Source organism: Mobula hypostoma, chromosome 2 (genome assembly GCF_963921235.1).
Source record: "Mobula hypostoma chromosome 2, sMobHyp1.1, whole genome shotgun sequence".
NCBI lineage: Eukaryota > Metazoa > Chordata > Chondrichthyes > Myliobatiformes > Myliobatidae > Mobula > Mobula hypostoma.
In genome coordinates, this window is record NC_086098.1 from 173,255,580 (window position 1) to 173,268,986 (window position 13,407).

Genomic DNA, 13,407 nt, shown 5'->3' on the forward strand with positions numbered 1-13,407 from the left:
ACTTGCAGCGCAGTTACAGATTGGCATGTATGATGATGGAGGCATCTCTGAATCATGGCTGAAAGATGATTACAGCTGGGAGCTTAATGTCCAAGGATACACATTGTACCGAATGGACAAGCAGGACGGCAGAGAGGGTGGCAAGGCTCTGTTAGTAAAAAATGAAATCAACTCATTAGAAAGAGATGACATAGGGTCAGGGGGTGGAGAATCATTGTGAGTAGAACTAAGGAACTGCAAGGATAAAAAGACTCTGATGAGATTTATTTACAGAGGAGATTTATTCACAGATCCCCCAATCCATAGTAAGGATGTGATCTATAAATTCCAATGGGAAATAGAAAATACATGCCAAAAGGGCAATATTACAATAGTCATGGGGATTTCAATATGAGGGTAGATGGCAAAAATCAGGTGGGTGTTGAATCCCAAGAGGGAATTTCAAGAATGGCTGTGAGATGTTATTTTAGAGCAGCTTGTGGTTGAGCCTAATAGGGGATCAGATATTTTGGATTGGGTGTTGTTCAATGAACTGGAAAAGAGCCCTTAGGGGCAAGTGATCATAATATGTTGGAATTCACCCTGACGTTACAGTGCAGTAAAGGGAACTACAGAGGCATGAGAGAGGAGTTGGCCAAAATTGATTGGAAAAGAACCCTGGCAGGGATGATGGCAGAGCAGTAATGGCTGGAATTTCTGGAAGCAATTCAGAAGGCACAAGATATATACATCCCAAAGAGGAAGAAGTATTCTAAAGGCAGGATGGCACAACTGTAGTGAACAAAAGAAGTCAAAGCCAACATAAAAGCCAAAGTGAAGGCATATAATAGAGCAAACATTAGTGGGAAGTTAGGGGATTGGAAAACTTTTAAAAACAAACAGTAGGCAACTAAGAGGTCGTTAAGAAAGAAAAGATGGAATACGAATATAAGCTAGTCAATAATATTAAAAGGAATATCAAAAATTTCTTCATATACATAAAGTGTAAAAGAGAAGCAGGAGTGGATATCGGACTTCTGGAAAATGATGTTGGGGAAGTCGTAATGGGGACAAGAAATGGCAGGCAATCTGAATAAGTACTTTGCATTGCCCTTCATTGTGAAAAGCACTAGCACTATGGTGGAAGTTCCAGAGTGTCAGGGGTCATGAAGTGTGTGAAGTTACCATTACCAGTGAGAAGGTTCTAGAGAACTGAAAGGTCTGAAGCTACATAAATCATGCGGACCAAATGGTGTACACACCAGGGTTCTGAAAGAGGTTGCTAAAGAGATTGTGAAGGCCTTGGTAATGATTTTTCAAGAACTATTAGGTTCTGGTGTGATTCCGGAAGACTGGAACATTGCAAACGTCACTCCACTCTTCAAGAAAGGAGAAAGGAAGAAGAAAGGAAATTATAGGCCAGTTAGTCTAACCTCAGTGGTTGGGAAGATGTTGGATTCAATTGTTAAGGATGAGATCTCAGGGTAACTGGAGGCACATGATACAATAAGTCGTAGTTGGCATGGTTTCCTCAAGGGGAAATCTTGCCTGAAAAATCTGTTGGAATTCTTTGAAGAAATAACAAGCAGGACAGACGAAAGAGAATCAGTTGATGTTGTATACTTGGATTTTCAGAAGGCCTTTGACAAGCTGCCACCCATGAGGCTGCTTAACAAGGGGCCATGGTGTTATAGGAAGGATACCAGCATGAACAACACAGTGGCTGTTTGACAGGAGGCAAAGAGTGGGAATAAAGCGAGTCTTTTCTGGTTGACTGCCGGTGACTAGTGTTGTTTCACAGGGGTCTGTGCTGGAACCATTGCTTTTTATGTTATATGTCAATGACTTGGATGATAGAATTGATGGCTTTGTGGTAAAGTTTGCAGATGATTTGAAGATAGGTGGAGGGCCAAGTAGTTTTGAGGAAGTAGAGAGACTATGGAAGGGCTTGGACAGATTAAGGGAACTGGCAAAGAAGTGGCATATGGAATACATTGTCAGGGGGTGCGTGATCTTACACATTGGTAGAAGAAATGAAAGGGTTGACTATCTCCTAAATGGAGAAATATACAAAAAATTAAGGTACAAAGGGACTTGGGAGTCCTTGTGCAGGATTCCGAAAGGTTAATTTGCAGGTTGAGTCTGTGGTGAGGAAGGAAAATGCGAAGTTCGCATTCATATCAAGAGAACTAGAATATAAAAGCAAGGATGCTATGTTCAGACTTTATAAAGCACTCGCATGGGCCCCAGCTATGCCTGCCTCTTCGCTGGTTATGTGGAACAGTCTGTGCTCCAAACCTATTCTGGTACTGGTCCTCATCTTTTCCTTCGGTACATTGACGACTACATTGGTGCTGCTTCCTGCACTCATGCTGAGCTCGTCAATTTCATCAACTTTACTTCAAACTTCCACTCAGCCCTCAAATTCACTTGGTCTATCTCGGACACTTTTCTCCTCTTTCTCGATCTCTCGGTCTCCATCTCTGGAGACAGACCGCTCACTGACATCTTCTACAAGCCCACTGACTCTCATAACTACCTCGACTATACCTCTTCCCACCCCGCCACATGCAAAAATGCCATTCCCTATTCCCAGTTCCTCCGTCTCCACCACATCTGCTCCCAGGATGATGCTTTCTATTCCAGGACATCTCAAATGTCCTCTTTCTTTAAGGATCGTGGTTTCCTTTCTGCCGTCATCAATGATGCCCTCACCCGCATCTCCTCCATTTCCCGCACTTTGGCCCTCACCCCATCCTCCCGTCACCACAACAGGGACAAAGTTCCCCTTGTCCTCACCTACCACCCCACCAGCCTCCGGATCCAGCACATTATCCTCCGCAACTTCTGCCACCTGCAACAGGAGCCCACCACTAAGCACATCTTTCCCTCTCTACCCCTCTCCACTTTCCGCAGGGATTATTCCCCCGGCGACTCCCTGATCCCCACGGATCTCCCACCTGGCACTTATCCCTGTAAGCATAAGTGCTACACCTGTCCTTACACCTCCTCTCTTGCCACCATTCAGGGCCCCAAACAGTCCTCCCAGGTGAGGCAACACTTCACTTCTGAGTCTGTTGGGATCATCTATTGCATCTGGTGCTCCTGGTGCGGCCTCCTCTACATCGGTGAAACCCGATGCAGATTGGGGGACTGCTTCGTTGAGCACCTCCGCTCCGTCCGCCAAAACAGACAGGATCTCCCAGTAGCCACCCACTTCAACTCTGCTTCCCACTCCCATTCAGATATGTCCATACATGGCCTCCTCTACTGCCATGATGAGGCTAAACTCAGGTTGGAGGAGCAAAACCTCATATACCGTCTAGGTAGTCTCTAGCCCCTTGGTATGAACATAGAATTCTCCAAATTCCGGTAATTCCCTCCCCGTCCCTTCCCCTATCCCTATTTCACTCTGCCCCCTCTCCCAGCTGCCTATCCCATCCCTCATGGTTCTGCCTCCTTCTACTACCCATTGTGTTTTTCCCTGTTCTTTCTTCACCTTTCCTGCCTATCACCTCCCTGCTTCCCTTCCCTCACCCCTTTACTGGTTTTTCACCTGGAACCTACCGGCCTTCTCCTTCCCACCCTCCCCCCACCTTCTTTATAGGCCCTCTGCCCCCTCCCTCTTCAGTCCTGACGAAGGGTTCCGGCCCGAAACGTTGACTGTTGTTTCCACGGATGCTGCCCGACCTGCTGAGTTCCTCCAGCGTGTTGTGAGTGTTGCTTTGACCCCAGCATCCGCAGATTATTTTGTATTTATAAAGCACTGGTGAGGCCTCATTTGGAGTATTGTGAGCTGTTTTGGGTCCCTTTGTTTTCAGAAAACATGTGCTGACGTTGGAGTGGGTTAAAAGGAGGGTCACGAAAATGATTCCAGGATTGAATGTCTTGTCATAGATGAGTGTTTTATGGCATTGGGCGTCCACTCACTAGAGTTTACAAGAATGAGGGGTGATCTAACTGAAACCTATCGAAAGGCGAAAGGCTTCGATTAAGTGGATGTGGAAATGTGGGAGAGTCTAGGACCAGAAGATACTGCCTGGGAATAGACAGGCATCCTTTTAGAATGGATATGAGGAGGGATTTCTTTAGCCAGGCAGTGGCAAATCTATTGAATTCTTTGCCACAGAATGCTGTGGAAGCTGCCTTTATGGATAGTTCAGGCAAAGGTTGATAGATTATTGATTAGTCAGGGCATGAAGGGTTACAGGAGAAAGCAGTTGATTGGGGCTGAGAGAGAAATGGATCAGGCATGATGAAATGGGGGAACAGACTCGATGGGCCAGATAGCCTAATTCTGCTCCTAAAACTTGTGGTTTTAAGTGGGGAAGGAATTGCTGGTGATGGTCAGGGCTGTATCTATCACTTGCTGTAGACATCTCCATTTCTGGGCATTGGTGTTTCCCATGTCAGTTCATGATGTAACCAGGCAGAATACTCTCCACTGTGCATCTATAGAAGTTTGTCATAATTTGAGATGACTTGCCAAACCTAGTTCAAGTTTATTGTCATTCAACCATATACATGAATGCCACCAATGAAACAACATTCCTTTTATACACTGAGTGACGAAGAAACAATCAACTTCCGCCTTAAATATACATATGGACTTGGATTCCACCATAGTTTGTGGCAGAGTATTCCACAGAGTTACTACACTTTAGCTAAATAAATTCCTCCCTACTTCTGGTCTAAAGCGTTGCCCCTCAATTTTGAGGCTGTGCCCTCTAGTTCTGGACATCTTCACTAGAGGAAACATCCTCTCCACATCCACCTGATCCAGTCCTTTCAACATTAGGTCGGTTTCAATGAGATTCCCAGATGTTCTTCTGAATTCCAGTGACTACGGGCCAAAGATGCCAAATGCTCCTCATATGTAAACCCCTTCATTCCTGGAATCATCCTTGTGAACCTTCTCAGGGTGTTTTCCAATGATAACACATCCTTTCTGAGATGTGGGGCCCAAAACAGTGGACAGTACTCCAAGTGTGGCTTGACTAGTGTCTTATAAAGCCACAGCATTATCTCCTTGCTTTTATATTCTATTCCCCTTGAAATAAATGCCAACATTGCATATGTCTTCTTTACCACAGACTCAACTTACAAATGAACCTTCTGAGAGTCTTACACGAGCAATAAGCCCCTCTTCACCTTTGATGTTTGAACCTTCTCCCCGTTTTATCAAAATGCATTACCATACATTTCCCAACACTGTTTTCCATCTGTCATTTTTATGCCCATTCTTCCAATTTGTCCTGCTGCAATTACATTGCTTCCTCAACACCACCTACCCCTCCGCGTATCTTCTTGCCATCAGCAAACTTTGCCACAAAGCCATCAATTCCATTATCTAAATCATTGACAAACAATGTGAAAAGCAGCAGTTTCAATACTGATCCCTGATGAACATCAGTAGCCACTAGCAGCCAACCAGAGAAGTCCCCTTTTATTCCCACTCACTGCCTCCTGCCTGTCAGCCATTCTGCTATCCATGCCAGTATCTTTCCTGTAACGCCATAGGATATTATACTGTCAAGCGGTCTCATGTGAAGAACCTTGTCAAATACCTTCTGAAAATCCAAATAAATGACATTCCCTGCCTCTCCTTTGTCCACCCTGCTTGTTACTTCCTCGAAGAACTCTAACATATTTGTCAGGCAATATTTCCCTTTACAGAAACCATGCTGACTTTGACTTATTTTATCATTAGTCTCCAAACACCTCAAAATCTCATCCTTATTAACAGACTCCAACATTTTCCCAACCATTGAGGTTAGATTAACTGGTCTATAATTTCCTTTCTTTTGCCTTCCTCCCTTCTTGAAAAGTGGAGTGATATTTGCAATGTTCCAGTCCAGCCAGGACCATGCCAGAATCAAGAGATTCTTGAAAGATCATGACCAATGCATCTGTTATCTCTTCAGCAGCCTCTCTCAGGACTCTGGGATGTATTCCATCTGGCCCAGGTGACTTATCCACCTTAAGACCTTTGAGTTTGCCTAGCACTTTTCCTTTGTAATAGCAATGTCTGTCACTCCTGCTCCCTGACACTCACAACCCTCTGGCACACTGCTAGTGTCTTCCACAGTGAAGACAGATGCAAAGTACCCATTTAGTTCATCTGCCATTTTTTGTCCGCCATTACTACCTCACCACCATCATTTTCCGGTGTCCGAAATCAACTCTCATCTCCCTTTTACTCTTTATATAACAGAAATAACTTTTGGTACTCTGCTTTTATTATTGGCCAGTCTACATTCATATTTCATCTTTTCCCTTCCTGTAGCTTCTTTAGTTCCCTTTTGTTGGATTTTTAAAAGCTTCCCAATCATCCAAATTCCCATTTACTTTTGCTACATTATATGTCCTTTCCTTGGCTTTTCTGCAGTTCCTAACTTCCCTTGTCAGCCACGGTTGCTTACCCATGCCACCAGAGAACTTCTTCTGTGGCACGTCCAATCCGGTGCCTGGTGAACTATTTCCAGAAACTTCAGCCATCTCTGCTCTGCCATCATCCCCACCAATCCACCTGGGCAAGCTCCTCTCTCATGCCTCTGTAATTCCCTTTACAGTATTCCATTGCAATACAGATATACAATATGTGAGTTATTCTTCTTCCTCTCAAATTGCAGTATGAATTCAATTCTATCATGATCACTGCCTCCTAAGGGTTCCCTTACATTAAGCTCCCAAATAAGATCTGGGTTATTACACAACACCCAATCTAAGATAGGCTTTCCCCAAATAGGCTCAAGCACAAGCTGCTCTGAAAAGCCATTTTGCAGGCATTCGACAAATTCCCTCCCTGACGATCTGACATCAACCTAATTTTCCCAATCCCCTTGCATATTGAAATCCCCTATTACAATTGTGCCATTATCTTTATTAGAAACTTTTTCCAGCAGGATTTTCAATCTTCCCTCCTGTATGCTGATTCATCACCACTTTTGCTTTGGCCATCAACAGTGGTGTCGTCAACAAGCTTAAACATAGCATTGGAGCTGTACGTAGCCACACAATCATAGTTATAAAGTGACTAACCCAGGGGCTAAAAACCCAGCCTTGTGGTGCACCTGTGCTGACGGTGAGTGTTACCAATCCAAACAGACTGTGGTCTGTAAGTGAGGAAATCAATGATGCAGTTGCTGAAAAAGAAAATGGTGGAAAACTCCGTGCCCTACCACTCATCATCTAAGTCCTACCCTGGTTTGTCCTCATCAAGTGCGACACCTCACACTTGTCTGCATTACATTTCATCTGCCACTTTTCCAGCTGGTCCAGATCCTCTTACATACTTTGATAGCCTTCCTCACTGTCAGAGAGGCTACCAATTTCAATCACCCTCTGGCTTCTTGAATAAAACTAATGCCCAATCCAATTTTTTTGCCTCATCCTGAATGTCAAATGACTGAACATTCTTGACCAACCTCCCATGCAGGACTTTGTCAAAGATATTGTTTAAGTCCATATAGATAACATCTATTGCCTTGCCTTCATCAACTTTCCTGGAAACTTCCTCAAACAAATCTACAAGATTGGTTAGAAGTGACCCTCCATGCACAAAGTCACGTTGAATTAGTCCCTTTCTATTCAATTACTTATATATCCAGTTCCTTAGAATAGCTTTCAATAACTTTCCCTCTGCAGATGTTAGGCTCACTCATTTATTTAGGGGAATAAAACACAAAATACAATTGGTCAGGCATTGTCTTCGACAGAGGGACAGAAAGGTGCCTTGTGATGTGAGCAGAGACCTTTCAATTCCCCCACAGGTGTTCAACGACCCAATCCATGGCCACATTGAGATGCACCCACTGCTCGTCCGCATCATAGACACGCCGCAGTTCCAGCGTCTCCGCTTCATTAAGCAGCTTGGAGGGGCATACTTTGTGTATCCTGGGGCCTCCCACAACAGATTCGACCACTCCATTGGGTAAGGACTCGGGGATTTCAACACCCCATCGTGTAAGGACTCGGGGAAATTCAAGCACTCCATTGAGTAAGGACTCGGGGCGAGTTCAGCACTTCATCGGGTAAGGATTCACAGAGATTCGAGCACCCCATCGGGTAAGGACAATCCAGGAAGTTAGTCTGGTCAATTGATGAGTTGTCACATGTAGGTCTTCCATCCAAAGCAAAGTCCGTCAATAGGTGAAACCTGAAGGGGGAGGGATGAGTTAAAGAGCTGGGAAGTTCCCACCTATCACTTTGTCGTTCTCTCTCCCCTCCCCCACCTTTTAAATCTACTCCTCAGCTTTTCTCTTTCCCAGTCCTGCCAAAGACTTTCGGTCCATAGCGTCAACTGTACTTTTTTCTGTAGATGCTGCCTGGCCTGCTGAGTTCCTCCAGCATTTTGTGTTGGATTTCCAGCATCTGCAGATTTTCTCTTGTTTGAGGGTAGCCGGGAAGCTCCAACCCTGGTAAGACAGTGGACACGCCTACGCCAGCAGTTGAAGCCAGTTTTGGCGGACTGGGCAGATGAGACCAATTACAAGATCCAATGGCCAAGAAGATGGCGCTGCAACGCCTCATGGAGAGCGACGGGCATGACACACACAGAAGGTGACACGACTATCCACTGCAGCCAAGGAAGTCCCCAGTCGTGACGATTTTTCATACCATTGGACCAAGATTATTGAGGCCACAAGAGTGAAACTGCCCCAGGGCAATGGCTTTTTTTCCTGTAAAACTGTTCCCAAAGAGGTCACATCATTGTCAGAAGCAATGGACAACCAACATGTCTGTGAAATGCTGTAACAAAACTCTGAAGTAATACGATGTGAATTCCTTGATTGTGATGTTGACTGAGTGAGAGAGAGCATTGTCCGGCAGGCAGACAGTGACCCGGTATTACTGAGTGCGACAGAGACCACGGGACAGTGTGGAGCAAAGTGGTGATAGGCAAACTGCAGAACTGAGATCAGAGCAGAGAGGACAAGACTGTGTGTCGACACTGTGTTTATGAACATCCCCTTTTGAATGGACCTCTAACCTGGAGAGAATTGAAGCTGGTTCTCATTAACGTCCCTCCCTTAACCACTTCCTCTGACAGTGTATGCCATCTATCAACCACCTTCTTAGTGAGGAAGACTGCCAGTCGGATTCCGAGTAAATCTTTCCCCCCTCACCTTAAACCCATGATCTCAAGACTATGCATTTACCCTGCCTGTGCCCCTCCTGATTTGATACACCTCTATAAGATCACCCTTATTAATCTTTCCTCCCATGAGTAAAGTCCCAACCTGTTCAACATCTCACCATTGGTATTAATAAATAGCAGAGACTATGCCAAGGCAATTATTAGCTTCTATATGTATGAACTATGGATATTTAGGGTAAATAGTATTTGAATGCAGTGGAAGAAAGTTTATGTGTCTATATTTGATTGCTGTCTCTTTGCCCTGCAGTGTGGCGCATCTGGCAGGAAAACTGGTGAAAGTCCTGGCTAGGCACCAACCAGAACTTCAGGTTGACCATCGGGATATCCTGTGTGTTCAGATCGCGGGACTCTGCCACGATCTAGGTGAGAGAACAGCTGTGTAGAGGCCAATGTACCTCGCAGGTGAAGGCACTACTGGGGCATGGGAGCAGTTGGTGGGACAGCATCCTCCCTTTTATTGTTTTGCAAAGTTTGGGCTATTTGTTGACTTCAGAGATTGGGCTTAGTGCAAAGAGGGATGTCTAGGAGAAAGACTTCAAACCCAGCTCGTGGTCTCCAGGGAGTGATGGTGCAGGTCACAATAATCCAGGCGGTGATTTGCTGGAGGTGTATTGCTCTTTTGGGGTGAACTCACACCGATGCGATCTTAATCCTGAGTCCTTCTCTGGCCCTTCTGGGAAATTGAGTGTTTTTCCACTGTAACACTGATGTTTCATTTCCCAGGTCATGGACCATTTTCGCACTTGTTTGATAGAAAATTTATCTCCAAAACGCGGAAAAATTTGAAATGGAAGGTAACTCTCTCCGTATGCTTTGAGTAAAGGTGTGTATTAGCAAAGATGAGGCAGTGGGTTAGGTGCCAGAATCCCATCAATGCAGACCTTGTTGTCAAGGATATTCACTCAGAGTGAAGCAGCAGATTTCCAGTAAAGGGAATGTCACAATGACTCTTCTACCACTTTTGTAGAACCACACAATGGTATCTGGATTTACAGAGAATGGTCCAAAGAAACAAATAAACAAAAAAAAAGTCCAGTAATCAGCAGTTCTGTGGGAGAAAAATGCCTTGTTAATGAGAGAGGTCAGAGGAGAATGGTCAGATTGGTTCATGCTGACAGGAAGGCAACAGCAACTCACTGCAGGACAGCATCTCTGAATGCACAGGATGTCAAACCTTAAAGTAGATGGGCTAAAACAGCAAAAGACCATGAACATGGTGACTACCTTATTAGGTATCTAATAATTAGTGTCCCATGTCCCTGTTTGCATTCTGAGTGAGATGTCTCAACCCAGCTTCCAACGGGTATGGCTCTGTGAAATAGAACTGTGTGTGCCATGTAGAAGAGATGGTAACATGAAGGCTGGTTGCACAGAAAGAAATCCAAAGGTTAACAGTGGTAGGATAATTTGAAATGGATTAAATCTGGGACAGAAAGCCATGGTCATGGCGCTCATAGCCTGGTCCATTTGTGACTCTGGAGTTGCAGCCATGTTGTTGTCTATTGCCCTCTGGAGCAGTCAGCCTTAGACCTGGCCATCCTTGAAGCAGACAGCTGTGGTCAGAGGTGGCGGTTTACCATTCATTTCTAGGACAAGATCTGAACAATCATGGTTTCCTTGAACGTGGGGTGACAGCTGGACTGTGTGGTGAAGGAGGCATTTCACACACCTGCCTTCATCATTCAGGGATTTGAGTGTAGACGTTGGACATAATGTTGCAGTTGTACAACATGTTGCTGAGGCCATACTGGGAATGTTGTGTTCAGTTTTCTAGTCAACCTGGTCTCAGAATAAATGTCTCTAAGTTTACAAGGATGTTACTGTGACTTGAGCGACTGAGAGAGGTGAGCAGATTGGGACTTCATTGATTAAAGGACAGGGGAGAGAGGGCTGATCATTCAGAGGTGTATAAAATCATGAGTGGCGTAGATAGGTTCAATTCAAGAACTAGACGGCATGGGTTTAAGTTGACAGGAGAGAGATTTCATAGAAACTTGGCCAACATTTTTTTTACACAGAGAGAGGTATGCATGTACAATGAGCTGATAGAGAAAGTGGTTGACAAAGGTACAATTTAATAAATTCTAAAAGATAATTGTACATGTAGATGGATGGGACGGGTTTAGAAGATTATGGGCCAAATGCTGACAAATGGGAGTTGCTGTTATGGGCATTTTGGTCAGCATGGGGCAGTTGGGCCGAAAGGCCTGTTTCTGTGTTATGTGACTGACATGGCAAAAAATTATATTGAAATTAACATGAGTTGCTAGCACTGTGTGGTGTGACATCAACTTATTGTCCATGGGGGTTAATGCAGTAAACTAGACCACTGCCCCAGTTAAAATTGTTAATTTTAATGTCAGTCATTTGCATAGAATGACGACTCGCTCTTTCCTCTGATTTGCTTTTGGTGCAGCACGAGGATGCTTCCGTAAAGATGTTCAACCACTTGATCTCCTCCAATAACTTGAAAGTGGTGCTGAAAAAGTATGGTCTAGTGTTGCCACAAGATGTGACTTTTATAAAGGAACTGATCAGAGGTCCAAAAGTAGGCAATGATTCTAAGGATTCAAAGGTAAGTGACACTGTTGAACTATGGAAATTTTACATGGGTCTATGTGCACCCAAAGAGAGCTAAATGATTGAATTAATTCTTTTCTCCCCTGATCACTACTGTTCATTAGCACGATGGGCTGTCACTGCCGTCGTTGGACTTGTCTAATATTAGTAGACCTTGAATTGAGGAGGCAATGATGAGTCAATCTCAGACATAAGGTGTGGAGCCATTGGTTAGGGGAACAGAGAGGAGGTTCTAGTAGTGAGAATGTAGTTCCAGAATTGTATATTCCCTCTCAGGGACATTTGAAACGAGTCAAAAGCATTCTTATGGGGAAGGGTGAACATCCAGAGGTCATGTCCAATGTCGGAATAAATAACATAGGCAGGAGGTGTGACAAGGTCGTGTAGGGAGAGTTCGAGGGTTTATGCACTAATTTAAAGGAGAGGTTCTACATGGTGGTGATTTCAGGCTTGCTACCAGTGCCATGTGCAGGTGAGGCCAGAAATAGAAAGATAATGCAGCTTAACACATAGGATGGTGCAGGAGGGAGGGCTTCACATTTCTGGATCATTGGGCTCTCTTGAGGGAAGGTGAGAGTTGTATAGAGAGGAGAGTTTGCACCCGTACTGGAGGGGGACTAATATCCTTTCTTGAAGGTTTGCTAGAGCTGCTCTGGGGAGTTTAAACTAGAGTCGCAGGGGAATGGGAACCAGAATGTTTGGGCAGCTAGTGGATGGGCTGCAGGGAATGAAGATGTTAAACCTACATACAAACAAAGGAAACAGAATGTTGAACATGGTGAGACTAATGTTCTGAGTTGCATCTATTTCAATGCAATGAGTAATGTAGGCAGTGAGACTTGGCTGCAGTAGGGGCAAGACTGGCAGCTCAGTGTTCCAGCCTTCTTTTGCTTTAGACATGATAGAGGGAGAGGTATTAAAGGAGGAGGGGTGGCATTATTAGTCAGTGAAAATGTCACAGCTATACTGAGACAAGTCTCGCCTACTGAAACTATGGCACTGGAGGGAAGCGATGGGCAGAAGAGGAGAAGAAAAGTAAGAGGGGACCCAGAATGGCGAATGGATAAAGAGAAAAGGAGGTGGGGGAGAAATTACTGGACATTATTGAAATTGATGGTTATGCTAACAGATTGGACGTTTCCAGATAGAACATGAGTTGTTCCTCCTCTATGCTGAGTGTGGCCTCATTGAATCAGTAGAAGGAGGTCATGAAATGACATGTCAAAATGGGAATTCAAATCAAATTAGATGGCCATGGCAAAATCCCGAATGTGTGAGTACTGGATACAATAGGTGATCTGTGAGACTTGCAGGTGAAGTGTCACCTCACATGGAAGGACTGTTTAGAGCACTGAATGATGGTGAGGGAGGTGTCCAGAAGGGAGATAAGCAGATAGAGACAAGTGGACAGAGTCACATACAGAGCAATCCCTGTGGAATGCAAAGACTTGGTTCATGAACTGTCGTGGTCCGGTCCGTTGACCACTCATTTCAGTGAGTTTCCTTCTCCCCGTGTTCCACTGGTCTCCTTGATTAGAGCACCTGATCCTCATTTGAACTGGCAGCATGAAAACTCCGGCTTATATCTACTCGTGGCTGGTTCGTCACCTCAGCAGTGCGACTTTGCTCGTTCCGGGCCGTCGAGAATGGGTCAAGTCAAGAGCCTGTCATCCGCTGTTCCTGGGTCG

At 44.7% G+C, this 13,407-nt stretch overlaps 1 protein-coding gene across 1 annotated transcript in view; it reads left to right on the plus strand.

The window, feature by feature from the left end:
- The window catches only part of LOC134357761 (deoxynucleoside triphosphate triphosphohydrolase SAMHD1-like), a 69,717-nt gene that overhangs the window by 17,701 nt on the left and 38,609 nt on the right, over positions 1-13,407 (plus strand). Inside the window, exons 4-7 of the mRNA XM_063069393.1 lie at positions 7,752-7,912; positions 9,387-9,502; positions 9,863-9,933; positions 11,556-11,714. Of these exons, the coding sequence (XP_062925463.1) occupies positions 7,752-7,912; positions 9,387-9,502; positions 9,863-9,933; positions 11,556-11,714 (507 nt within the window). The remainder of the gene's footprint in view (positions 1-7,751; positions 7,913-9,386; positions 9,503-9,862; positions 9,934-11,555; positions 11,715-13,407) is intronic.